Here is a 25,705-nt window from a genome sequence, read left to right on the forward strand (position 1 = left end):
ACTTTAGGGTTTGAGTGAGCTTTTTGTTGGGGTATGGGAGAATTTGCAATGTTAACCTGTGTATTGTAGTGGTAAACACTGTGGACTACAGATCTGGAGGGTGTGAGCTCAAATCCTGGTGAGTACAATAAAAATTCTTTATTTCATTGTGGTTTGTAGAGGGTAGTTGAGAAGGTACGACATCAAGGAAAGGGAGTCCAGGTGATGAGGACCAGAGAGGGGAGGTTAGTGGGTAGAAAGAGGAGAGTGTGTGTGTGTGAGAGAAGATGACAATTTCCATTTTCTTATTTATTTTTGATTATTTCAACTCTCCAAAAAACCACGTCCCTATTTTTTTTATGACATCCCATAAAAAAATTCCTTTTCAGACAATTCAACCTAGGTTGAATACACATTTTACCTAGATAAAATGTGGTTCAGGGCGGCACGGTGGTGTAGTGGTTAGCGCTGTCGCCTCACAGCAAGAAGGTCCTGGGTTCGAGCCCCGGGGCCGGCGAGGGCCTTTCTGTGTGGAGTTTGCATGTTCTCCCCGTGTCCGCGTGGGTTTCCTCCGGGTGCTCCGGTTTCCCCCACAATCCAAAGACATGCAGGTTAGGTTAACTGGTGACTCTAAATTGACCGTAGGTGTGAATGTGAGTGTGAATGGTTGTCTGTGTCTATGTGTCAGCCCTGTGATGACCTGGCGACTTGTCCAGGGTGTACCCCGCCTTTCGCCCGTAGTCAGCTGGGATAGACTCCAGCTTGCCTGCGACCCTGTAGAAGGATAAAGCGGCTAGAGATAATGAGATGAGATGAGAAAATGTGGTTCACCAATTCTACCTAGGTTGGATACAGGTTCAACCTAAGACCGGATTTAACCTGCAACAGCTATGCCACTATACATGAAGGAGGCAAGACTTTTAAGAACTGGCTTAACCAGAGCTTACAGTCTCATCATCATCTTCATCAGTCAACTGCCATCAAGGTCCTTGACACAATCTTTAGCCACTGGGTCTTGTCCATCATTTCTCTACATATTTCGCCAAGGAGTAGGCCAGTATCCCAAACTAAGGTATGTGGATAGGTAAGCGATCTGGATCCTTGGATCGGGCAAGGTTGTCTCCAGAGAATGGTGTCGGAGATTACTTGATTTTTCACTTACAGTCTAGCTAGCTAACATTAGGTGACTAGTTTGTTTTATAGGATATGTGCTCTTGATGATACTGCACAATGAGTACAGCTACACCGTGATATATGGCCACTGCTGCTGGATCAGGCAGTCACAGTAAAAGCTAAACGGAAGCTAAAAAAAAAAAAAGTTCTTGTTGTGAGGTTTGGTCTTTCAGCTGATATTGAGTAACTGTGACAGTCACACTTAAGTGCACAATCATCATATTCTCAAAATACTTCCATAATACTGGGCATTTGCAAGTTACAAATACTTGTGCTGAATCTCAAGTTTGAGACAGCTTTGCATTCAATCTATATGTTGTGAGATTATTCCGCACAGTTAGGTTACAAAATTGTCCTTCTGCAAATAGCACACAATAGCGTTTTGCTACCAGAGAGGGTGAATTTAAACAAACAAACAAACCTACCTTCTGGAGTTTTAAAATAGATCATTTTAATCCTACTTATCCTTGGTTGCCTAAAGGTCACTAAGTTGGCTTTCGAACCTTCCAGTGTTGATGGCTGCTGAGTCAGAGCCTGAGCAAATATCCTCCACAATGAAGGCGTTGTCATCACAGGTGGTGTTGAGGATGGTGTAATTGGGCTTACACACTGTCAGGAAGTAGGGAGCGTGGTACCCTGTGGACAGCTGGATGATGTCTGTGATGAGGGCTGTGATGCAAAGGCCAAAGATGTGGACACCTACACACACACACACACACACACACACACACACACACACCTGAAATAACTGTCTGTCTGTAGAGTGCAGAGGGGTGGCTGTCTTTGAGCATGAGTCCATATAAGGTATGAACGCCAAGTCATGCCCTTGAAACTTTTAAGAGTGGCCACAAATGTACAGGGTGTCCCAAAAGTCTCTATACATAGGGGAAATTAACATTGAATAAAATCTTTACAAAATATCCTCTACATGATTCCCATTTCTTTGTAAACACACACAGTCATCTCTCCCAGTCATGATGAACTCATGTTAACACAACGTTCTGCATGTAAGTGCACTTCGAATGTGCTCCTTGAAATGATCTTTGTGCAGTAGCCATGAGAATGATTTCAATACGCTCTTCTTTTGTCAAAGGCATTCTTAAAGGCTATCTAAGTAAACAAGTTAATCAAAAGAATTTTAATTTTGAACCGGTTCACCATTTTGACAGCACATGTCCAGTCAACGGGAAAACACTGGGAGTGACATCATCGGAGTGAAATATCAGTGATTATTATACATACAGGACACTTTTTCCATGGAATAAAAACATGTGTTCTGTTCCCTTCCAGCAGGTTTCATTCATTTGGTTTGATAGCATGCAATATTGTTAGTATATCGCTTATCCTACGTGTATTACGTCACTCTGCCCAATGGAGAATGAGTGTTGAATATGGTTTATGATATTGCATGGTTGTCAAGATAACATGACATCACATATCGGAACTGATGTGAATATCTAATGAGAAAGTTTTGCGCAGAAGCATTTCTGTGTTCACCGGGAAAGAGAAAGATGCGTTGAACACTCGAAAGGCTACCAAAACTTCATTAAATATTCTTCACGCATGTTTACAAGAGAAAAACATACCAACGAACATCAAACAAGAGTGCTCTGAGAGCACAATATCCCCCACTGGAAACGATGCCATAACTCTGGTAAAATGTGACCAAATTGAATGAAATTGCAATATGTAGATTACCGACATATAACAAAGAATTCTGTCAAGTTTGGTGAAATTCCTCCACAAACTATGAGAGGAGTTGATTTCAGAAGAATGTACACCCTCATGAAATTGTCAAAGTACAAGTTATTGAATCAAGGATCAAAACTCTGGTAAAAATTTCACAAAGGAAATTAAATCGCAATATGCGTATTACCGTCATATACCAAGGCCTTTTGCCAAGCTTCGAGAAATTTGTCCAAAAATTGTGAGAGGAGTTGACATCAGAAGGCAAGCACACCTTTATGAAATTGTGAAAGTACAAGGTTGTTACTCAAGGTCCACAACTCTGGTAAAAGGTGACCGAATTGAACAAAATTACAATCTGCGTACTACCGACATATAACAATGCCTCTTGCCAAGTTTGGTGAAATTCCTCCAAAAATTGTGAGAGGAGTTGATTTCAGAAGGAAAACACACTCTCATGAAATTGTCAAAGTATAATTTTGTTAATCAAGGGCTGTAACTCTGGTAAAATGTGACCGAATTGAACAAAATTACAATATGCGTATTACCGACATATAACAAAGAATTCTGCCAAGTTTGGTGAAATTCCTCCAAAAATTGTGAGAGGAGTTGATTTCAGAAGGTGAGCACCCTTCCTGGGACAGACGGACGGAAATCGCCACAACATAATCCCCCTTCGAGCCTTTTGGCCAGCGGGGGATAAAAACTGGAAATGAGACACATTGGATATGTAAAACATCTGCATTAGCGAGCAACTGTGACAACTTGTGAACAAACATGGCCGCCAGGTTTGCTTCATTAAATATGGAAGATTTTGAGAGAATTTTGAAAGAGAAAGACGCGTTGAACACCTGAGAGGAATGTGTATGTATAATAATAATAATATTGGCTGGCTTTTTTCGTGGTATATCAGATATATTCCATTCAGCTACTTGTCTTCGTCTCGCTCAATATCATGCTAGCTGAATAGAATAGATCTAATATACCACTCAACGACAGCCAATATTATTTAGATATTTCACTCAGATCCGCGATGTATTTTGTATGAAAAATGCTAGTTTTTCAACACAAGAAGATAAACTTCATATCTTCAAGCCAGCATGTAATTTTCTTTTCATTATATACTGTAGACACATTCACAAACAAAAAATACGCAAATTTATGAAAATGATTCATCAATATCCTCATGAGTGAGGATACTGGAAAATATGCTACTCAATGCCCTGGATGTGGTTTGTATGAAAAATATTTCGTACTGGGAAATAGGTGTATTTCCCAGTAAAACACTTGCGTATATACACTGCCGTTCAAAAGTTTAGGGTCACCCAGACAATTTTGTGTTTTCCATGAAAAGTCACACTTTTATTTACCACCATAAGTTGTAAAATGAATAGAAAATATAGTCAAGACATTTTTCTGGCCATTTTGAGCATTTAATCGACCCCACAAATGTGATGCTCCAGAAACTCAATCTGCTCAAAGGAAGGTCAGTTTTATAGCTTCTCTAAAGAGCTCAACTGTTTTCAGCTGTGCTAACATGATTGTACAAGGGTTTTCTAATCATCCATTAGCCTTCTGAGGCAATGAGCAAACACATTGTACCATTAGAACACTGGAGTGAGAGTTGCTGGAAATGGGCCTCTATACACCTATGGAGATATTGCACCAAAAACCAGACATTTGCAGCTAGAATAGTCATTTACCACATTAGCAATGTATAGAGTGGATTTCTGATTAGTTTAAAGTGATCTTCATTGAAAAGAACAGTGCTTTTCTTTCAAAAATAAGGACATTTCAAAGTGACCCCAAACTTTTGAACGGTAGTGTACAGTATGTGTGTGTGCGCGTGTGTGTGTGTGTATATATATATATATATATATATATATATATATATATATATATATATATATATATATATATATATATATATACACATACTGTACTAAACAGGAAAAAGTTTGGAAGACATTTTGCTAAAACGTGTTCATTTGATCTGTGTATGGAGCCTTTTGGGCCACGCTGTAGTTTCATTACTGAATCTATTTAAAAAAATGTGTATTTATTGGAATACCACTGACTTCTTTCTTCCTATGTGGAACCATTCATCTTTATATGGATTCAAAGACACGGCCATATTTCCATCTTTGAATTTCAAATCACGCCCACTCAGAGCTTTTCTCCTTTCCATATATACTCAGTGACTTGCCCATATTTCCACATAAAGACTCATCTACCACCTGCAGACTGAAGCTACTGACAGTATTATGATCCAAATTATAATTACAAGGTATGTAAGGCACAGAAAAACAACACATGCATGCACCCACACACGCATAAACAATTACATACTCAGCCACTGTGATGAATAAAACACTTTTTGAGTTAAAACATGGTCAAAACTGTTACTTATGCTGAAAGTTAAATTGTATGACACTATCAACAGAATACTTCATTATTAAAATCATACAGTAAGAAAGAGCAGGAAAAATGAATGCCTACCCACAAACCTCACAGCCCGGCGGATGTAGGAATTAAAGTTACAGCCAGCAGCATTTATGTTGGCTTCGGTTTTTATGTTGATCCTTCTTTTGACCTGGAAGCAGTACAGGATGCCTTCTCCAATCATAATCTGTGGAGAGATATTTTGTCATGATTACTCCACATGCAATGCTAGTAGCCAGTGGATACTTGAGCTAGCCAATATATCAGGCCTTTATTTATTTGTTTGCTTGTGTGTTTTCTGGTTGAAGACCTAGATTTTATGATCATAGAAGCCTTTGTATCATGGTCTAAGTAAATCTACTGGATGTCATTGTGGCAGAATTCTGGCAAACATCACAGACGAAAAATCTGGTTTTGGCCAAAAATGGGCCAAATATTTTGCAGCATGTCAACTTAAAAAATAAATAAACGAATACATATTCAAGAAAATAATGTGGAAATATTTGATTTACATTTTAATCTTGCCTCGGCTGTATTCCTGCAAAGAACATGTTGGACAAGGAAGCAGTTTAAGCAATATGCTTGTAAAAATAATTAGTCTGCCAAAAGTAAGAAAGCTAGCTAAGTAAGATTTCCTCACAGAGTGAATGATTTTCAAATAAGTTGTTTGATAACAATGTGTTTTAGCAAAGTGTCCATGTGTCAATGGGTGTTCAGTCTGGCTGATGAATAATTGGTGGTAGTTTAGGTTCCAGTTAAACTTTCATAAGAAATCATAATCTCTTTTTCTGGATATGATGTTTACTTTACCATGGGGCAGTACAGTGGTGTAGTGGTTAGCACTGTCGGCTCACAGCAAGAAGGTCCTGGGTTCCAGCCCAGTGGCCGACGAGGGCCTTTCTGCGCAGAGTTTGCATGTTGTCCGCGTGGGTTTCCTCCGGGTGCTCCGGTTTCCCCCACAGTCCAAAGACATGCAGGTTAGGCTAATTAGTGGCTCTAAATTGACCGTAGGTGTGAATGTGAGTGTGAATGGTTGTTTGTCTCTCTGTGTCAGCCCTGCAATGACCTGGCAACTTGTCCAGGGTGTACCCCACCTCTCGCCCATAGTCAGCTGGGATAGGCTCCAGCTTCCCTGCGACCCTGCACAGGATAAGTGGCTACAGATAATGGATGGAGTAACAGTTTATATTAAAATGCATGTAGAATTTGTTATGGTTTGAGAAACCAGATGATTGGATTGATTTCTTATCCATCAACCGAAATGAAAAAAAAAAGCCATTTTTGACAAAAATGTCATTAAAAAATATTCTGACTGTATAGTTCTTATTAAATTTTGCATAAAATACAAAAGTATTTCTTTCCTGTTTAAATATGTCTTTAGGCTGTTATTAGTACAACCCCAATTCCAAAAATGTTGGGACGCTGTGTAAAACATACAGTACAGTAAATAAAATCGGAATGCAAAAATTAGTAAATCATGGAAACCCTATATTTCATTGAAGATAGTACAAAGACAACATGTCAACTGTTGAAGCTGAGACATTTAATTGTTAAAAAAAAATTATAAAGCGCAAAATACGACAAAGGAGACCCCAAACTGTTGAGCAACTGAAATTGTATATCAGACAAGAATGGGACAGCATTTCTCTTTCAAAACTACAGCAACTGGTCTTCTCAGTTCCCAAATGTTTGCAGAGTGTTGGTAAAAGTAGAGGTGATGTAACACGGTGGTAAACATGCCCCGTCCCAACTTTTTTGAAACACGTTCTGACATCAAATTCAAAATGAGCATATATATTTTTAAAAAAACAATAACATTTCTCAGTTTCAACATTTGATATGTTGTCTTTGTACTACTGTATTTTCAATGAAATATAGGATTTCCATGATTTGCAAATTATCGCATTTTATTTACAGTTTACACAGCATCCCAACCTTTTTCGAACTGGGGCTGAATGTTGTCAAAAATGGGATTGTCCAAAATGGCTGTCCTATTACACTGCAGATATTAAACTCTATGGTGAAGTCCATCCATTCATTATCTGTAACTGCTTATCCTATGCAGGATCGTGGGTGAACTGGAGCCTATCCCAGTTGACTATGGGCGAGAGGCGGGGTACACCCTGGACAAGTCGCCAGGTTATCACAGGGCTGACACATCGAGACAAACAACCATTCACACTCACATTCACACCTACGGTCAATTTAGAGTCACCAATTAGCCTAACCTGCATGTCTTTGGACTGTGGGGGAAACCGGAGCACCCAGAGGAAACCCACGCGGACACGGGGAGAACATGCAAACTCTACATAGAAAGGCCCCCGTCAGCCACTGGGCTGGAACCCAGGACCTTCTTTCTGTGAGGCGACAGTGCTAACCACTACACCACCGTGCTGCTGCATCATAAAGTTTTGTTCATATTTATAGATCAAACATCTGTGTGGCTTAACTGAAGAACTGGATGTGATTTGATGCAGATATTTACTGAAAAGATTCTGGGTGAAACAGGTACTTTAGCCTTGTAGGTCTAGTGCAGAACTTGAGAAGCAAATGCTGTAAATTAAACATATTCTCGCTGATCCATTACATTTATTGTTAAGTGGAAACTGTGTATGAACTTTCCTCTGAACTATTTCTTTTACTTTAGCAATTATTTACTTTGATTATCGGAGAGCAACTGTTGGCCACTTCAACAACACCTTTAACACTAAATGTGATTGGATGTGATTCTGTTCCTAGATAACTCTGGATGAATTCATATTTTAATAATAGACACACACTCGTGTTTTGTTTTTTTAAATCTTGATGATATTTGTCTGAGCGAGAAAAGCATCTGTCAAACAGATCAAAAGAACAAAAGAATGAGGGAGAATGAATGAGTGAAAACCCGAGAGAAAGACGTAGATGCAGCTATGTGCCAGATTTACATACACTGATGTCTTTTATGTAAAATGGTGAGACAGAGCACAATAGAAAGAAGACAGAATGTCTAGAGAGAAAAAAAGAGAGATAAGGAAATAACAACTTCTTGTGATCAGCCTAACTATCCAGCCACAACCCAGTGTAGCTGTCTCAACAGGTCGCCAGCACACACACACACACACACACCCCTCTGGAAAACCAAAAAGTATGACTCCCAGTAAATCAAACCTCAAAGCAGCCGTAATTCTTCCAGAAGTGCAGCAAATGAGGTGTCTAACCACATTTCCATCGACTGATCCAGTGCATCGCAGTTAAGGATACTACAGAAGCTTAAAGCTGCATTGACCGAAATTGGACATGTCTTGCGTGAGACTAGAATCAATGAATGAGAGTTAATAAGGAGGATTTAATCTGCTTGAGCTGTGAACCTCACCAGCCAGAACTCAATGTTCTGATCATTAGCCATGGTTCTGCTGATTTTATGCACATAAAGTAAAACGATAAAATGAAAATATTTACTTAATGCTTTATCTAATGAAGTCATTTCCTGGTGTAACATAAGCTTTTGTAACATCAAATGTTTGGGCATGTTTCAGTCAGTGATTTCATGCTTTCTCAGTCGAAATTTCAGTTATTTTTACTGGTTATTGACTTAGCATCCTGAGGTTATTGACTTAACATTCTTCTACACAGGGAACAACAGCCAAAGACAATGATGCAGAAACAAAACAACCAATCCCATAAAAATACAGGAAACTTTGCTTTTTATGTGCTTTCATTTCCCATCATGTACGTGCATCGCATTATGTTCTCCACTGAAACTATTAAAGGTTCAATCTCGGTAAATAAGGCATGGCCTCTACCTCACCACTCCTTCAAGAGAACCATTTTTTTTAATTAACATCTCCGCAACTCTGCAAAACACTGAATCAAACTGTATTTCATCACACTTTATCTTCATATTAAAGCCCATCATACTACATTTCATACATTACACTCTTAGAAATGAGGTCAAATTTAGAACCCTTAAGGTAGTTGATTGTGCCTCTTCGGGAATTCGTAAAGGTTGGCATGTAACGATATATTGTGCGGCGATAAATTGCGATACAAATTTATGATGATTCGATTCAGTGAAGTAAAAAAAAAAAAAGAATCACTATTATTATCAGGGTGCATAATTCCTTAGTTTTTCCTAGATGTAATTGTGTTGTTTGGACAATAGCACGCATTAGTGGGAATGAATCTGACATCACTCTAGGCGGAAGTAACAGCTTTAATTCTACGAAAACACACACACACACACACAAACCCAGATCTAAAATGGGAAAGAGCTGTTGTGCGATTGATTGTACAAATAGATTTGACAAGAAACCTGAGCTCTCTTTTTACAGACTGACAAAAGCTAAAGAAAAGAGAAGCAAATAGAGGTAGTACAAATGTTCATAAAAGTTTATTAAGAAAAATGCTATTTGATATTAACTTTTTAAATTTTAATAAAAGGAATATTTTAGTTAATGTCACTCCAACCTTTACAAATGTGGGTAACTATTTATTGTTGGTTGTTAAGGAAATGAAACAAAAGTCCATCCATCCATCCCATTATCCATAACTGCTTATCCTGTGCAGGGTTATGGGCAAGCTGGAGCCTATCCCAGCTTGGGTGAGAGGCGGGGTACACCCCGGACAAGTCGTCAGATCATCACAGAGCTGACACATAGAGAAAAACAACCATTCGCACTCACACCCATGGTCAATTTAGAGCCACCAATTAGCCTAACCTGCATGTCTTTGGACTGTGGGAGAAACCAGAGCACCTGGAGGAAACCCATGCAGACACAGGGAGAACATGCAAACTCCACACAGAAAGGCCCTTGCCGGCCACTGGGCTCGAACCCAGGACCTTCTTGCTGTGAGGTGACAGTGCTAACCACTACACCACTGTGCTGCCTGAAACAAACGTATTTTTTTATTTAAGTTTAGCAAAAATAATATTTAAGTTGATAGGAAAATAAATGCTGCATTAGTTGGTAATAAAATTTTCTTCATTTAATTATTTTCAGAAATATCATGGAAACATTGTATTGTGAACCAAATATTGTGAATTGGTATGAATCATTACATGCCCTACTTAAAGGTTCTAGGTAGAACTGTACAAAAGCTTTAGAAGGCAACTGGACTTGCTTGAAATCTTTGAAGACCTTTCACCTCTCATCCGAAAGGCTTCTTCAGTTCTGTCTGACTAATGTGACCTCAACGACTCTCCTTAGGGTTGCTTTTGGTCCACTAGAGAATAAATACCTGAAACTCCCCACTAGTCAGACAGAACTGAAGAAGTCTTTTGGATGAGAGGTGAAACATCTTCAATGATTTCAAGCAAGTCCATTTGCCTTCTTTAGCACCTACAGTTTACGATGACCTGGATGACTGAGAATCTTCACAGACATATGTACAAAAGCTTGTTTCCCTATCAGAAAGGGCTCCAAACTAAGGCCCTGTCCACACGGCAACGGATTCAGGTGAATCTGATAAAATTGTTTATCGTTTCGGCCTGGCATCCACACGGCACCGGCGTTTTGGGTGCCCCAAAACAAAATCTTTTGAGAACGGGTTCCAGAGTGAAAAAATCTGGCAACGGCACCATTGCGAAGTCGTCTGGATGAGTAGAACCGATTTGTTTATGATGACATCACAACCACATGACTGTCAGTGCTTCACGCCGGGTAGAAGTGTAACGAACTCGATGCGAGTTGTCAACAAATCCTATAACTTGGTTCATGAAATGCGCTTACAAAATATTTTCACTGTGAATATTTATTGTGTAATGGTGCAAAGTGAGAGAGAGAGAGAGAGAGAGAGAGAGAGAGAGAGAGAGAATAGCCCTTAGGGCAGAGTCTTTAGTCCAAACACTGCGGAAGCAGTACCAAACCGCGCACCGCCCGTGCGCTTTCCAAAAACAAAAACAATCCCGCCAGCAAACATAGGAAAAAAAAAAGGAGCAATCTCACCTCTTCAGATGTTGGTTTAAGTCCAACAATACATTCCTCAAAAAGGGCGTAGAAGAACAAAGTAATCCATCAACGTGTAGCATTCAATTTATTCCGGACCATTAAAGAATTCTGGAGGATATCAGAATGTTGGCGTACCAGCTTCCATCTACCCCCATTCATTCCTCTTTCCGCATCTTTCGTTTTACGCTACTGATTAATAATCAAAACTCTATGTGGCTAATGCTACAGAAGAAGGGGTTTATGCGCATGCGTCTACTTCTTCTATTGTTCTGGTGTCTCCGATGGGACCGTCTTACAGCGCACGTAGTGGTGTGGCATGTGTATTGCATCGTTTTCAGCAAGCGTTGCGTTGCCATATGAACCTGAAATTTTATTGATCCGTTGCCCATGTGTATGCGATATTTAAAAAAAAAATCTCGTTGCCGTTGTCATGTGGATGTAGCCTAAAACTGTTTAAGGAAACTACCTAACCTTGACTGTACAAGAACCCCTTGAAGAACTATAAATAAACCAACTAATGTGTCGATTGTTGATCATAGATTGAGATGTGCATCATGGCATCTCAGAAGGAAAGATAAACTGTGTTACTTGAACAGTATAACTTTACAATAATTCAGGTGAAATGATTGACCTCAACACGTAAGATTTTAAAAGGAATTTTTACTGGATTTCTCTTCTTATTTAGACCAAAATAAATGAGCAAACTATTGCTTGAGCAAGCTGTCACAACTGTCTGATATCCCGTCAAGGTCACAATGGCCCTAATTTATGAAATATTCAAGATGTTGATGAAATCGAGAAGAACTGAGTGACAGATTTAAACCCAGTAAATAATAGAAGAGTACACGTGCAGGTTATAATATCACTGAACTTTAATCTCCACATAAATCCCAGGATAACACAATTGCAATAAAGTTACAGTATAAAAATGCCAAAGAACTCAAAGGCTTGTTGGACCACATCTTTTTAAAAGAACATATCTTAAAATAGACGGAGAAAGTACAATTTCATTGCACAGTCCTGCTGCTCCAAACCCAGGGGGAATCTCGAACTCATTCTCTCCTGCATGAAAGTTTCAGCTGCTAATTAACCCTCTCAGTGACTCAGAGGAGATTTCATGTTAAAGCAAGTTATAATGACTAAAAACCAGGGTGGCATTGTGTATTAGTGCTTTAGTGCATGACAATAAAATCCACATGGTGATCAAACAGAGGCATCTTTCATCCTGTGCATAGTGTACAGTGCCTTGCAAAAGTATTCATCCCCCTTGGTGTTTGTCCTGTTTTGTTGCATTATAAGCTGGAATTAAAATGGATTTTTACACAAAAAAATTGATTTACACAACATGCCTACCACTTTAAAGGTGCACATTGTTTTTTTAGTGTGCATAAGTATTCGGGTATGTCTCTATTAGCTTAGCACATCTAGCCACTGGGATTTTTGGCCATTCCTCAAGGCAAAACTGCTCCAACTCCTTCAAGTTAGATGGGTTGCATTGGTGTACAGCAATCTTCATGTTATGCCACAGATTCTCAATTGGATTGAGGTCTGGGCTTTGACTCCACTGTAGCTTTCGCAGGATGTTTAGGGTCACTGTCCTGCTGGAACGTGAAACTTTGTCCCAGTCTCAAACCTCTGGCTGACTCAAGCATGTTTTCCTCCAGAATTGCCCTGTATTTAGTGCCATCCATCTTTCCTTCAGCCCTGACCAGCTTTCCTGTCCCTGCAGATGAAAAATATCCTCACAGCATGATGCTGCCACCACCATGCTTCACTGTAGGAATAGCGTTCTCAGGGTGTTGGGTTTGCGCCACACATGGCATTTCCCATGATGGCCAAAAAATTCAATTTTAGTCTCATCGGACCAGAGAATCTTCTTCCATGTGTTTGGGGAGTCTGCTACATGCTGTTGGGCAAACTCCAAATGTGTTGTGTGACTTATGAAGTGAATTGGTTGGACCAGCTCTTATTTAGGGGTTTCATACGAAAGGGGGCGAATACTTATGCACACTCCAGATTTCTGTTTTTTCATCTTAATTATTGTTTGTGTCACAATAAATAAAAAATGCACCTTTAAAGTGGTAGGCATGTTGTGTAAATCAAATGGTGCTAACCCCCCAAAAATCCATTTTAATTCCAACTTGTAATGCAACAAAACAAGACAAACACCAAGGGGGATGAATACTTTTGCAAGGCACTGTATGTGCGAAGTGCATCATGGGTAGGTGGTAGCCAAAATTGCACTGACACTGAGGAGGACAACTGAGAGAGAGAGAGAGAGAGCACACCTGTCCCCTGAGGTAGTACGTTTAGCTGAGGATCCTGACTCACTGCTTTATGCTGAGGTGGGAGGATATGCTAATTTGACATTGAGATTTGCATATTAAAAACAAGCAAACCTTGACACTGTGTGCAACTCTTCAAGAAAGATGACATTCTTTTTCTTTCTTTTTTTTTAAATTTAGCCACTATATGCAACACACTTTGCAATAACTACATTCCTTTAGTGAGGCTATGCTACAGTTACACCCTGCTTTAAACCACTGCTTCCTAATCATGAGCCTTGAGCACATTTCAGTGTTTTTACTTCCTGTAATTAAAGTAGTTTAACATCATACAGGCTTTTTAATTAGCTGATGAGTTGAATTGCATGAGTTTGGCACAAAGGAAAAAAAAACCAAAATGTACACAGCAGGGACCAGGATTAAGAAACACTGCTCTGTACAAAGTCATATTGTAATAACAGTAGTATTGTATTTTGGAGTGTTTATAATCATGGCTGCTCCTGAACCCAATGTCTTAAATCTCAATAAAGAAATCTGGTTCATTGACTCATTGATCTTCAGTAACCAACTACACCTGGTCAGGGTTGTGGTGGATCCTGAGCCTATCCCAGGAGCATGACACGAGGACACACCCTGAATGGGACACCAATCCATCTCAGGGCTAAATGCAAACACAATTTAACACACTTACTTTAAGCTAGTGGTAGTTTTAGGGAGTTTTGACACTTGGCCCGAATACTTGAGGCTACACCCAGGATCGATTCAAGGCTTGCTTGGGGGCAGGGCTCATACACTGTTAGAAACAGGGGTATAGTAGTGTGGCAGCGGGGGCGTGGTCAAGCGCCGGTCTGTGACAGGAGGGTGGAGCCGGGGAAGGTGAGTGGCAGAATCGCGACACCTGAGGATAATTAACCTGTGTTTGTGTGTGTGTTTTCCCAGTAACCGCTCCCTATTTAAGGAGGCAGAGAGAGAGGAGAGGGAGCGCAACCCGGGACCAGACGAGTGTGTGTGTGAATAAACAAACGAATAACTAAGATTTGTAGACTGAAAAGTTGTAAGAATAAATCACCTTGTCTGCCTCCAAACGCTGTCCTGCCGTCCTCTGTGCTCCACCCACACTCAATACGCGCTACAGTGGTGCCGAAACCCGGGACACGGTGGAGCACCAACACAGCAGCCCCATGGAATCCTCCCCGTTCACGGACTTGGTCCACGCCCTCGCCACGGCTCAGCAGAGCCAGCACCAGGCACTTGTCACGCTCCGAAAGGAGCAGGAGCGCCGCTTCGAAGCCCTGGTGCTGGCCCAGCAGGAAGATCGAGAGGCGTTCCGGCGTCTCCTCGCGTCGGCGGGGTCCACCAGCGCCCCGGCCGCGGGCCCGTCTCCCCTCACCGTGACCAAGATGGGCCCGCAGGACGACCCCGAGGCTTTCATCACATTGTTTGAACAGGTCGCCGAAGCCTCGGGGTGGCCGATGGAGCAGCGCGCGGCGCGCCTCCTCCCCCTCCTGACGGGAGAGGCGCAGCTGGCCGCGCTACAGCTCCCCGCCGATCGCAGGCTGGCCTACGCCGACCTTCGCCGGGCTGTCCTCCAGCGCATGGGGCGCACGCCGGAGCAGCAGCGCCAGCGCTTCCGCGCGCTGCGGATGGAGGAAGTCGGCAGCCCGTTCGCGTTCGGCCAGCAGCTCCGGGACGCCTGCTGGCGGTGGCTGAGGGCCGAAGATCGCGACGCCGAGGGAATCATCGACCAGGTGGCGCTGGAGCAGTTCATCGCCCGCTTACCAGCTGGAACCGCGGAGTGGGTCCAGTGCCACCGCCCGGCGTCGCTGGATCAGGCCGTGGGACTGGCGGAGGATCATCTGGCGGCTGTTCCTGCAGCAGGACAGCGGACGACAGCATCTTCTTTCTCCTCTTCTCTCTCTCTTTCTCCCCCCCCTCCTCCCGTGTCCCGTCCTCGCCCCATTCCCCCACCGCGGAGGCGGGGGCCGGCTCCACCCCAGCCGGCCCGCCGCCCCCGTGGTGCCCTCCCGTTTCTCCCTTCTGTGTCTGTCTCTCCCCCCCCCTCAGGTGAGTGAGCCCCAGAACACAGCTGCAGAGGGAAGGCCCGGGCCGGTTTGCTGGCGCTGCGGGGATCCGGGCCACCTGCAGCAACAGTGTGCAGCGATGGAAGTGGGGGCGGTGGTGCGGATCCCCGACGCGCCAGAGGCTGCCCTCGATCGGGCCGGAGCGTATCGCATACCGGTAAGTGTACAAGGGGCTACATATCAGGCGTTGGTGGATTCAGGTTGCAATCAGACCTCAATCCGCCAAAGCCTGGTGCAAGGCGAGGCATTGGGGGGAGCACAAGGGGTGAAGGTGTTGTGTGTGCACGGGGATATTCACAGCTACCCGTTGGTGTCGGTCCACATACATTTCAGAGGGGAGAAATCGATAGTGAAGGCGGCGGTTAATCCTCGCCTTACCCACTCTTTGATCTTGGGGACTGATTGGCCGGGATTTCGGGGGTTAATGGCACGCCTAATAAAGAGTGGGTCCTAACAGGGGAGGGTCCCGGTGTCGCTTTGGCTGGAGCTGCGGTCGCAGAGCCGTCTACGTCATCTCCGCGACAGAGTGAGGAGCCACCGGCCCCTCCTCTTTCTATTGGGGAATCCCTCGCGGATTTCCCACTGGAACAATCGCGAGACGAGACTCTGCGACACGCGTTTGACCAAGTGAGAGTAATCGATGGTCAGACGCTCCCGCCAGGCGCCACCCTGTCCTTCCCCTATTTTGCCATTTTGAAGGATAGGTTATACCGAGTGACGCAGGACACTCAGACGAAAGAGCGAGTCACCCAATTGCTAATTCCAAAGAGCCGCCGGGAATTGGTATTTCAGGCGGCTCACTTTAATCCCATGGCTGGACACCTCGGGCAGGATAAGACACTCGCCCGGATAATGGCCCGGTTCTATTGGCCGGGGATTCGCGGCGACGTCCGTAAGTGGTGTACGGCGTGCCGCGAATGCCAGTTAGTAAATCCAGCGGCCATTCCAAAAGCGCCCTTGCGCCCCCTACCATTAATCGAGACCCCATTCGAAAGGATTGGGATGGATCTCGTCGGGCCATTAGATCGGTCAACACGAGGGTACCGCTTTATATTGGTTCTGGTGGACTATGCAACGCGATACCCGGAAGCGGTGCCTCTTCGCAATATCTCAGCACGCAGTATTGCGGAGGCCCTCTTCCACGTCATCTCCCGGGTTGGAATCCCGAAAGATATTCTGACTGACCAAGGCACCTCGTTTATGTCACGAACACTGAGCGAACTGTATGGGCTACTGGGTATTAAGCCGATCCGCACCAGCGTTTATCACCCACAGACGGACGGTTTAGTTGAACGGTTCAACCGCACCCTCAAGAATATTATCAAAAAATTCGTAAGTGAGGACGCACGTAACTGGGATAAGTGGCTCGAACCCTTGTTGTTTGCAGTGCGAGAGGTCCCCCAAGCCTCCACGGGGTTCTCCCCGTTTGAATTATTATATGGGCGTAAGCCGCGCGGCATCTTAGATGTACTGCGGGAAAATTGGGAGGAGGGACCTTCACCGAGCAAAAACGAAATTCAGTACGTTATGGATCTGCGCGCAAAACTTCACACGCTCACCCACCTAACTCAGGAGAATTTGCGGCAGGCCCAGGAACGGCAAACCCGCCTGTACAACAAGGGCACGCGCCTTAGAGAGTTCACTCCGGGAGATAAGGTACTCGTCCTGTTGCCCACGTCGAGCTCCAAATTAATCGCCAAGTGGCAAGGACCCTTTGAGGTCACACGGCGAGTCGGGGACGTCGACTATGAGGTTAGGCGAACGGACAGGGAGGGGGCGCTACAGATCTACCACCTCAATCTGCTGAAACTTTGGAACGAGGAGGTCCCCGTGGCGTTGGTGTCGGTAGTTCCGGAGAAGGCGGAGCTGGGGCCGGAGGTCCAAAAAGGGTCATTGGCATCGCGTACCTCTCCGGTCCCCTGTGGAGACCACCTCTCCCCGACCCAACTCACGGAGGTCGCCCAGTTGCAGGCCGAGTTTTCGGATGTGTTCTCGCCCCTGCCCGGTCGCACTAACCTCATAGAACACCACATAGAGACGCCCCCGGGGGTGGTAGTGCGGAGCTGTCCTTATAGATTACCCGAACACAAAAAAAAGGTGGTTCGGGAAGAACTTCAGGCCATGCTCGAAATGGGCATCGTCGAGGAGTCCCACAGTGACTGGAGCAGCCCGGTGGTCTTGGTTCCCAAGGCCGACGGCTCGGTCCGGTTCTGTGTGGACTATAGAAAAGTCAACGCGGTGTCTAAATTTGATGCGTACCCAATGCCTCGTATTGATGAGCTGCTCGATCGACTAGGCACGGCTCGCTTTTACTCGACACTGGATTTGACGAAGGGATATTGGCAGATCCCCTTGACTCCATTATCCCGGGAAAAAACGGCCTTTTCCACACCGTTCGGCTTACACCAGTTCGTCACACTTCCTTTTGGGCTGTTTGGGGCGCCCGCTACATTTCAGCGGCTGATGGACAGGGTCCTCCGGCCCCACGCCACCTATGCCGCCGCTTACCTAGATGATATCATCATTTATAGTAATGATTGGCAGCGGCACCTACAACACCTGAGGGCCGTCCTTAGGTCGCTGAGGCGGGCGGGACTCACTGCCAACCCGAAGAAGTGTGCGATTGGGCGGGTGGAAGTACGGTATCTGGGCTTCCACTTGGGCAACGGGCAGGTGCGTCCCCAAATTAATAAGACGGCAGCGATTGCGGCCTGCCCGAGGCCCAAGACCAAAAAGGGGGTGAGGCAGTTCCTGGGGCTGGCTGGCTACTATCGTAGGTTTATACCTAATTATTCGGACGTCACCAGCCCGCTGACTGACCTCACTAAAAAGGGGGCGCCAGATCCGGTCCAGTGGACGGAGCAGTGCCAGCGGGCTTTCTCTGAGGTAAAGGCTGCACTGTGTGGGGGGCCACTTTTACACTCCCCTGACTTCTCTCTCCCTTTTGTGTTGCAGACCGATGCGTCGGACAGAGGGCTGGGGGCCGTTTTGTCCCAGCAGGTGGAGGGGGAGGACCGCCCGGTCCTGTATATCAGCCGGAAGCTGTCGGTGCGTGAGGGGCGCTACAGCACCATTGAAAAAGAGTGCCTGGCGATTAAGTGGGCGGTCCTCGCCCTCCGTTACTACCTGCTGGGGCGCTCTTTCACTCTCTGTTCGGACCACGCGCCCCTCCAGTGGCTCCACCGCATGAAGGATGCCAACGCGCGGATCACCCGTTGGTATCTGGCACTCCAACCCTTCAACTTCAAGGTGGTCCACAGGCCGGGGGCGCAGATGGTCGTGGCGGACTTCCTCTCCCGTCAAGGGGGGGGGGAGTCGGCTGCCGGCCGGACGAGCGCCCGGCCTGAGTCGGGCGGTGGGGGTATGTGGCAGCGGGGGCGTGGTCAAGCGCCGGTCTGTGACAGGAGGGTGGAGCCGGGGAAGGTGAGTGGCAGAATCGCGACACCTGAGGATAATTAACCTGTGTTTGTGTGTGTGTTTTCCCAGTAACCGCTCCCTATTTAAGGAGGCAGAGAGAGAGGAGAGGGAGCGCAACCCGGGACCAGACGAGTGTGTGTGTGAATAAACAAACGAATAACTAAGATTTGTAGACTGAAAAGTTGTAAGAATAAATCACCTTGTCTGCCTCCAAACGCTGTCCTGCCGTCCTCTGTGCTCCACCCACACTCAATACGCGCTACAAGTAGGAATCCAATTCTGTCCCCTAAGGTACTGTACAATCTATACTAATGTACCCCCTACGTCTCATTATTAGATCTCAAGGTAACTAAATGTATCTTTTTATGGCCAAAAAGGTACATATATGTTCCCAAGTAGTATATAAAGGGTACAAATAAGTACCTTATGGCCCTTTTCCACTACCCTTTTTCAGCTCACTTCAGCCCGACACGGCTCGCGTTTCGACTACCTCAGAGCAGCACGACTCAGCTCACTTCAGCCCTGCTTAGCACCCAAAACTCGCACGGTTTTGGAGTGGGGCTGAAGCGAGCCAAACCGAGCCGAGTGGGGCTAGGGGCGTGAGCAGACACTCCCCTGCGCACTGATTGGTGAGGAGGAGTGTCCTCACACGCCCCGCGAGCACGCTGGGATCTGTAAACACCGTAAACCCGGAAGAAGAATAATTACGAATTACGAGAATTTCTGAAGCCTTATGCGCCTCGCCTCATCTATACGCTCTTGCCAGTATCTGTTGGCGTTGTCGGTGACAACAAGCCACAGCACCAAGACCAGCAACACTAACGACTCCATGTTTATTGTTTACTATCCGGGTCGTGAGACTACCGCTTAAAAGGTCACTGATGTCACTGTTTGCGCCACCTAACGACATCACGTAACGTCCACCCACTTTCATTAACTCCACCCAATGTGTCTACCCACTTCCAGCCAGCATGGTTCAGCGCGGTTGTAGTCGAAATGCAACTCCAACAGCCCCGCTCAGCTCGACTCAGCCCAACTCAGCACGGCACGGCTCAGCCCAACTCAGCCGCGTTGGTAGTGGAAAAGCGGCATTAGAGGGTCCTGCTCCAGTGACAAGCCATTGCATACATGTCAACCCCTACGGTTTATCTGTATTTAGTACAGATTTCGGGCATTTGAAATTAATACGGGTGTATTGGTAAAATGCTACGGAAATTCTGCTTCTACCCTAAAAAAATATATTTTCAAAGTTTTAGTACACAAACATTGCAGAAGACGCCTTCATTTACATTTGGAATTACTCGATCTGTGTTTCTGGAATAACACGAATTGATCTGAATGTCCACACATACGCAGTTGCGCAAGTAGTCACCTTCCGGCTAAGCACGAATTTTTCAAGCACACGAGGCGAGTCATGGCGGAGGTTCCACCAAAGAAACGACTGAAGACAAAATCAGGGGGTGGTTTTCTTCCAGAATGGAGGTAAATGTTTGATGGCATTATTCTTCCATTGAAACTAGGAAGTGATTACGCCAATGGTTCACTTTGTAATCGGGGCGTTAAGGCTGTGGCATTGGGGTTGTATGACCTAAAAGACCATATGAAATCAAAGCTTCATCAGTGAAATGTAACAGAGAGAAGGGATCAGCAGCCAATAATTATTTTTTGCTCAGAAACAACCTCGTAAAGGGCGGCACGGTGGTGTAGTGGTTAGCGCTGTCGCCTCACAGCAAGAAGGTCCGGGTAGCCCCGTGGCCGGCGAGGGCCTTTCTGTGTGGAGTTTGCATGTTCTCCCCGTGTTCTCGTGGGTTTCCTCCGGGTGCTCCGGTTTCCCCCACAGTCCAAAGACATGCAAGTTAGGTTAACTGGTGACTCTAAATTGACCGTAGGTGTGAATGTGAGTGTGAATGGTTGTCTGTGTCTATGTGTCAGCCCTGTGATGACCTGGCAACTTGTCCAGGGTGTACTCTGCCTTTCGCCCGTAGTCAGCTGGGATAGGCTCCAGCTTGCCTGCGACCCTGTAGAACAGGATAAAGCGGCTACAGATAATGAGATGAGATGAGATGAGATGAGACAACTCGTAAAGTTGGTAGTGACAGTGTAGTGAAATACGAAGTTGTGTTCTGCAATTTTATCGCACATCATTTTGGATTAAATGCAGTGTGCAGCATATCACAGTTTAATAGTTATTGCTGAAACAAATGGAGGTAAGATTACCTTATTTTATGCATAGTTATGCTAGTAGTTACTAAGGATTTTTTATAGAAAGTAAGGATTTTGAGACACTGTAGTACAGGTGACGCCTATTTTGGGTTGCCATAAAAATCCTCTGTTTCTCAAAATCCAGTGAATGTGGATAGAATAAAACAATTATTCCACTCAATCTCGTCATACATGGCTTATAGCCAACACGGTGCTACGTGTCTTGTTGGCTATCAGGTCATGTACGACTCAATTTTGTGAAATAACTGTTAAATATACTGTGTCATTGTCTCACTGTCTCATATTGTGTTTTAAAGTGAACTGTGTTGTAACCAGGACTCACTTTTAGATTAATCATGAAAACTACACAAGTGGTTTCCAGACCTCATGTTCTGCAAGTCTATAATACACAACACTACACTCATCACATGATAATGCACCTTTTTTATTTCCTTCTTCACCTGGATCTCTATATTGTATAGTCAGCAAAAGTGTGTCTAAAAACATCCTTTCCTGGAAATGTAAATAAAGCACTGCAGTATGAGGTCTGTGCTCAATTTGACCATAGTTGGTTTGAGGTGTGTGTGATTGTGGGACTGACCGTGGCTGCTGGAATTACAAATGCCAGGCTGAAGAGCATGAGGAACGGAACGACCTCCTTGGTGGGATCGATGTAGGGCATGCTCAGGCTCCGGTCATTGCAGCTGTAGCCCGAGTGCACAGGCTTGAAAATATCCGTCAGCTCCAAAAAGTACAGACTGACCACTGAGGAGGCCAGGATCGGGAGCTGCACAGAGAAAGATAAGAAGATAATAATGATGGTTACTAAAATGAACATGAATAGATTTGAGACTGATGTTGTGATATATTAAATCTATAAAATCGTGATAGACATGTCTGAGAGGATTGTGAGCATCAGCAGTGAATCACTGGATTGCTAATTACTTCCAACAACTTTGTTGGAGGAGGTTATGTTTTTGCATCTGTCTGTTTGTTTGGTCCCAATGTAACTCAAAAAGTAGTGAACGGATTTTGATTAAATTTTTAGGAAAGGTGGGCCATTAGCCAAGGAACAATTGATTAGATATTGATGCAAATGCATATATGTATGTGGATCCAGGATTTTCTTTGTCTGTTCCCAATGCAACTCAAAAAGTATTCAAAAGATTTTGATGAAATTTGGTGTACAGCTTTAGTATTATCCTTGGTTCAAGTCATTTGATTTTGCTGGTGATACTATGTGGCTTGTATATGAGGTAAGCCCTCTACCGAGTGCCCTTCTAGTAGGCGTATCAGACGCTTGCTGGCCGTGCTGTGAAAATTCTGCATGCAGACGCTCATCAAAGTTTCCAAATCTGTCACTGCTTAACTCTTAAATATTTTTTATTGTGACTAAAATCATTAAAAAGCTTATAATTTCTGCTTTCCAAAGAAATTTCTCTCATTAAGATCTGTTCAGTACTTTGGGAGTAACGGCAGGTTGAAGCCGGTACAAGAGAGTAAAAACTCTGCTCACAGGACGTCGGGAAACTGCTGGTGCTTTTCGAGTCACAGGAAAGCGGTCAGGCTCTCTTTCTCTCTTCTGATCGGTTTCCGACTGGATTACTCATCAATATCAATCAGATAACTTTTATAGGGATGTTCTCTCGCTCTCACTGTTTCTGATGAAGTATTTAGCAAAATTTTCCGGCAGCTAGTTTTGATGTTATGATTCACAGGAGACTTTAAAGTGAGTTTTCATCGCTTTACCTACTTATTTTTTCAAATAAAACTGATTCATGTAAATAAATAACTATTTTAGAATATAACTGTAGTTGTTTTGATGAAAAATATTGAGATCTTAGTGGTCAGAATGCTATTTAAAAAAACAGAAGGCAGAAACATGAGTGTTAGTTTCAATTCGATTAAATTGAATTGTTTATTGAATGTGGATCAGACTGTTTTTTTTGAGGTTCGCCTTGAAAGCTGTGAATATTCTCATCTCATCTCATTATCTCTAGCCGCTTTATCCTTCTACAGGGTCGCAGGCAAGCTGGAGCCTATCCCAGCTGACTACGGGCGAAAGGTGGGGTACACCCTGGACAAGTCGCCAGGTCATCACAGGGCTGACACATAGACACAGACAACCATTCACACTCACATTCACACCTACGGTCAATTTAGAGTCACCAGTTAACCTAACCTGCATGTCTTTGGACTGTGGGGGAAACCGGAGCACCCGGAGGAAACCCACGCGGACACGGGGAGAACATGCAAACTCCACACAGAAAGGCCCTCGCCGGACCCGGGGTTCGAACCCAGGACCTTCTTGCTGTGAGGCGACAGCGCTAACCACTACACCACCGTGCCGCCAGCTGTGAATATTATCATTTATATTCTTTAATATAAACACTAGTAGGCCCTACCGTTGAGATATACAAAAGCCTACAGAGCACAAAGAGGGTATTAGAAATAATATTTTATGACTTTTTTATTGAGTGTACCGATTTAACTTTTTTTTAATCTAATTAGCATGATTCATACAAATTAAATACTAATTTGCATAATTTGTTTTTACTAATTTTTCAAACTTTGTATTTAGATACAACCATCTATGTGCCTGCCAATTTCCATGTAAATATCATGAAAAATAAAAAAGTTATTAAGAAAAAACATTTGATCTCATGTGTTAATGAGGACCATTTTGGACCAAAATATTCATACAGAATATTATGTCAGTTTTCTAAAAATTAAGCCTTTTTTTTCAATCTTTGACTTGTAATATCTCAAGAATGGATAAACATATTTTAATTCTGTAAAAAGTATGTTGTTCTGCATTCAATTCTGAATTCAATGAGTGTGGTTTCAAGCCATTTGGACTGAATTTGAATTTTCACCTGATATGCCTACTTCTAGTTATCTTACGAAGTGATACCTGATTGGTCAATTTTTCAGACCCAGCACACACCAGTCACCAGGTTAACATTGTGATGGACACAATGCTTATAATGTTTACATATACAGTAAAATACATATTTATTACATTCCTTATTATGGTATTTAAATATGTATCTTATCATGCTCAAGGTAAGCCTTCATTCCTATGTTTTCTTTACAATTAACCATACAAACAGTGATATAACAAAAGAAGCCCAATATGAAATCATAGTGTTTCCTGTGTAACTCTATAGCCATAAGTCTTATATTTCCACTGCAAGACATGACATCTTGGCCCATGAAAATGCCTTGAATATAGTCAAACATATAGAGTATTTCATAGTATAAGATTACAATAAATCATCTATAAGATTATTCAACCTATTTCTAGATATTTTTACTCATTTCAAGATTTAAAATTTCTTGTTCTATTGGTAGAAAATGTTGCTTCATTCTAGAAATAAATGCTTAAAATTAGCTAAATTATCTGCCTATTTCGAGCTTAAAACGAGTAAAACTATCTAGAAATTAGTTTAATAATCATATTTGCTTTAGTGTCATTTTATAATGGGAAATACTAGATACATTTGACTATATTCAAGACTTTTCCACTGGCTAAGATGTTGTGTTTTGCACTCTAATTTTGCAATTACAGTTTAAATTTGCTGTAACGCCAAAAGATTGCTTTGTGAGATGCTTGCAAATGTCCACAAGAGCCTAGCTGTTGTTAAATCAACTCCATCCATCCATCATCTGTAACTGCTCATCCTGTACAGGGTCGCAGGCAAGCTGGAGCCTATCCCAGCTGACGATGAGCGAGAGGCGGGGTACACCCTAGACAAGTCGCCAGGCTGTTACAGGGCTGACACATCGAGACAAACAACCATTCACACTCACATTCACACCTAAGGTCAATTTAGAGCCACCAATTAGCCTAATCTGCATGTCTTTGGACTGTGGGGGAAACTGGAGCACCCGGAGGAAACCCATGCAGACACGGGGAGAACATGCAAACTCCACACAGAAAGGCCCTCGTCAGCCGCTGGGCTCGAACGCAGGACCTTCTTGCTGTGAGGCAGCAGTGCTAATCACTACACCACTGTACCACCCTAAATCACCTCCTGCTGTGATATTTTTATGACTGGGAAAAGAGTGAAAACCTCTTTTGAAAGAAAGATATAGATCAGAAGCAATCAAAGCCCTTACTGGCAAAATATGTGAAAGAAAATGAATCAACCAAGCACCATTGCTGGACTGACAAATGGTATCTATCCATCCATCCATTCATTATCTGTAACCGCTTATCCTGTTCTACAGGGTCGCAGGCAAGCTGGAGCCTATCCCAGCTGACTATGGGCGAGAGGCAGGGTACATCCTGGACAAGTCGCCAGGTTATCGCAGGGCTGACACATCGAGACAAACAACCATTCATACTCACATTCACACCTACGGTCAATTTAGAGCAACCAATTAGCCTAACCTGCACGTCTTTGGACTGTGGGGGAAACCGGAGCACCCGGAGGAAACCCACACAGACACGGGGAGAACATGCAAACTCCACACAGAAAGACCCTCGTCAGCCACTGGGCTCAAA

General features: G+C 43.9%; 1 protein-coding gene across 1 annotated transcript in view; it reads right to left on the reverse strand.

Annotated features, from left to right (window-relative positions):
• Positions 1 to 25,705, reverse strand: part of plppr4a (phospholipid phosphatase related 4a) — a 57,246-nt gene that overhangs the window by 15,466 nt on the left and 16,075 nt on the right. The window contains exons 2-4 of the mRNA XM_060898166.1: positions 21,797 to 21,982; positions 5,338 to 5,467; positions 1,656 to 1,851 (exon numbers count right to left, since the gene is read on the reverse strand). Coding sequence (XP_060754149.1) covers positions 1,656 to 1,851; positions 5,338 to 5,467; positions 21,797 to 21,982 — 512 coding nt within the window. The remainder of the gene's footprint in view (positions 1 to 1,655; positions 1,852 to 5,337; positions 5,468 to 21,796; positions 21,983 to 25,705) is intronic.

Source organism: Neoarius graeffei, chromosome 17 (assembly GCF_027579695.1).
Source record: "Neoarius graeffei isolate fNeoGra1 chromosome 17, fNeoGra1.pri, whole genome shotgun sequence".
NCBI classification, from domain to species: domain Eukaryota; kingdom Metazoa; phylum Chordata; class Actinopteri; order Siluriformes; family Ariidae; genus Neoarius; species Neoarius graeffei.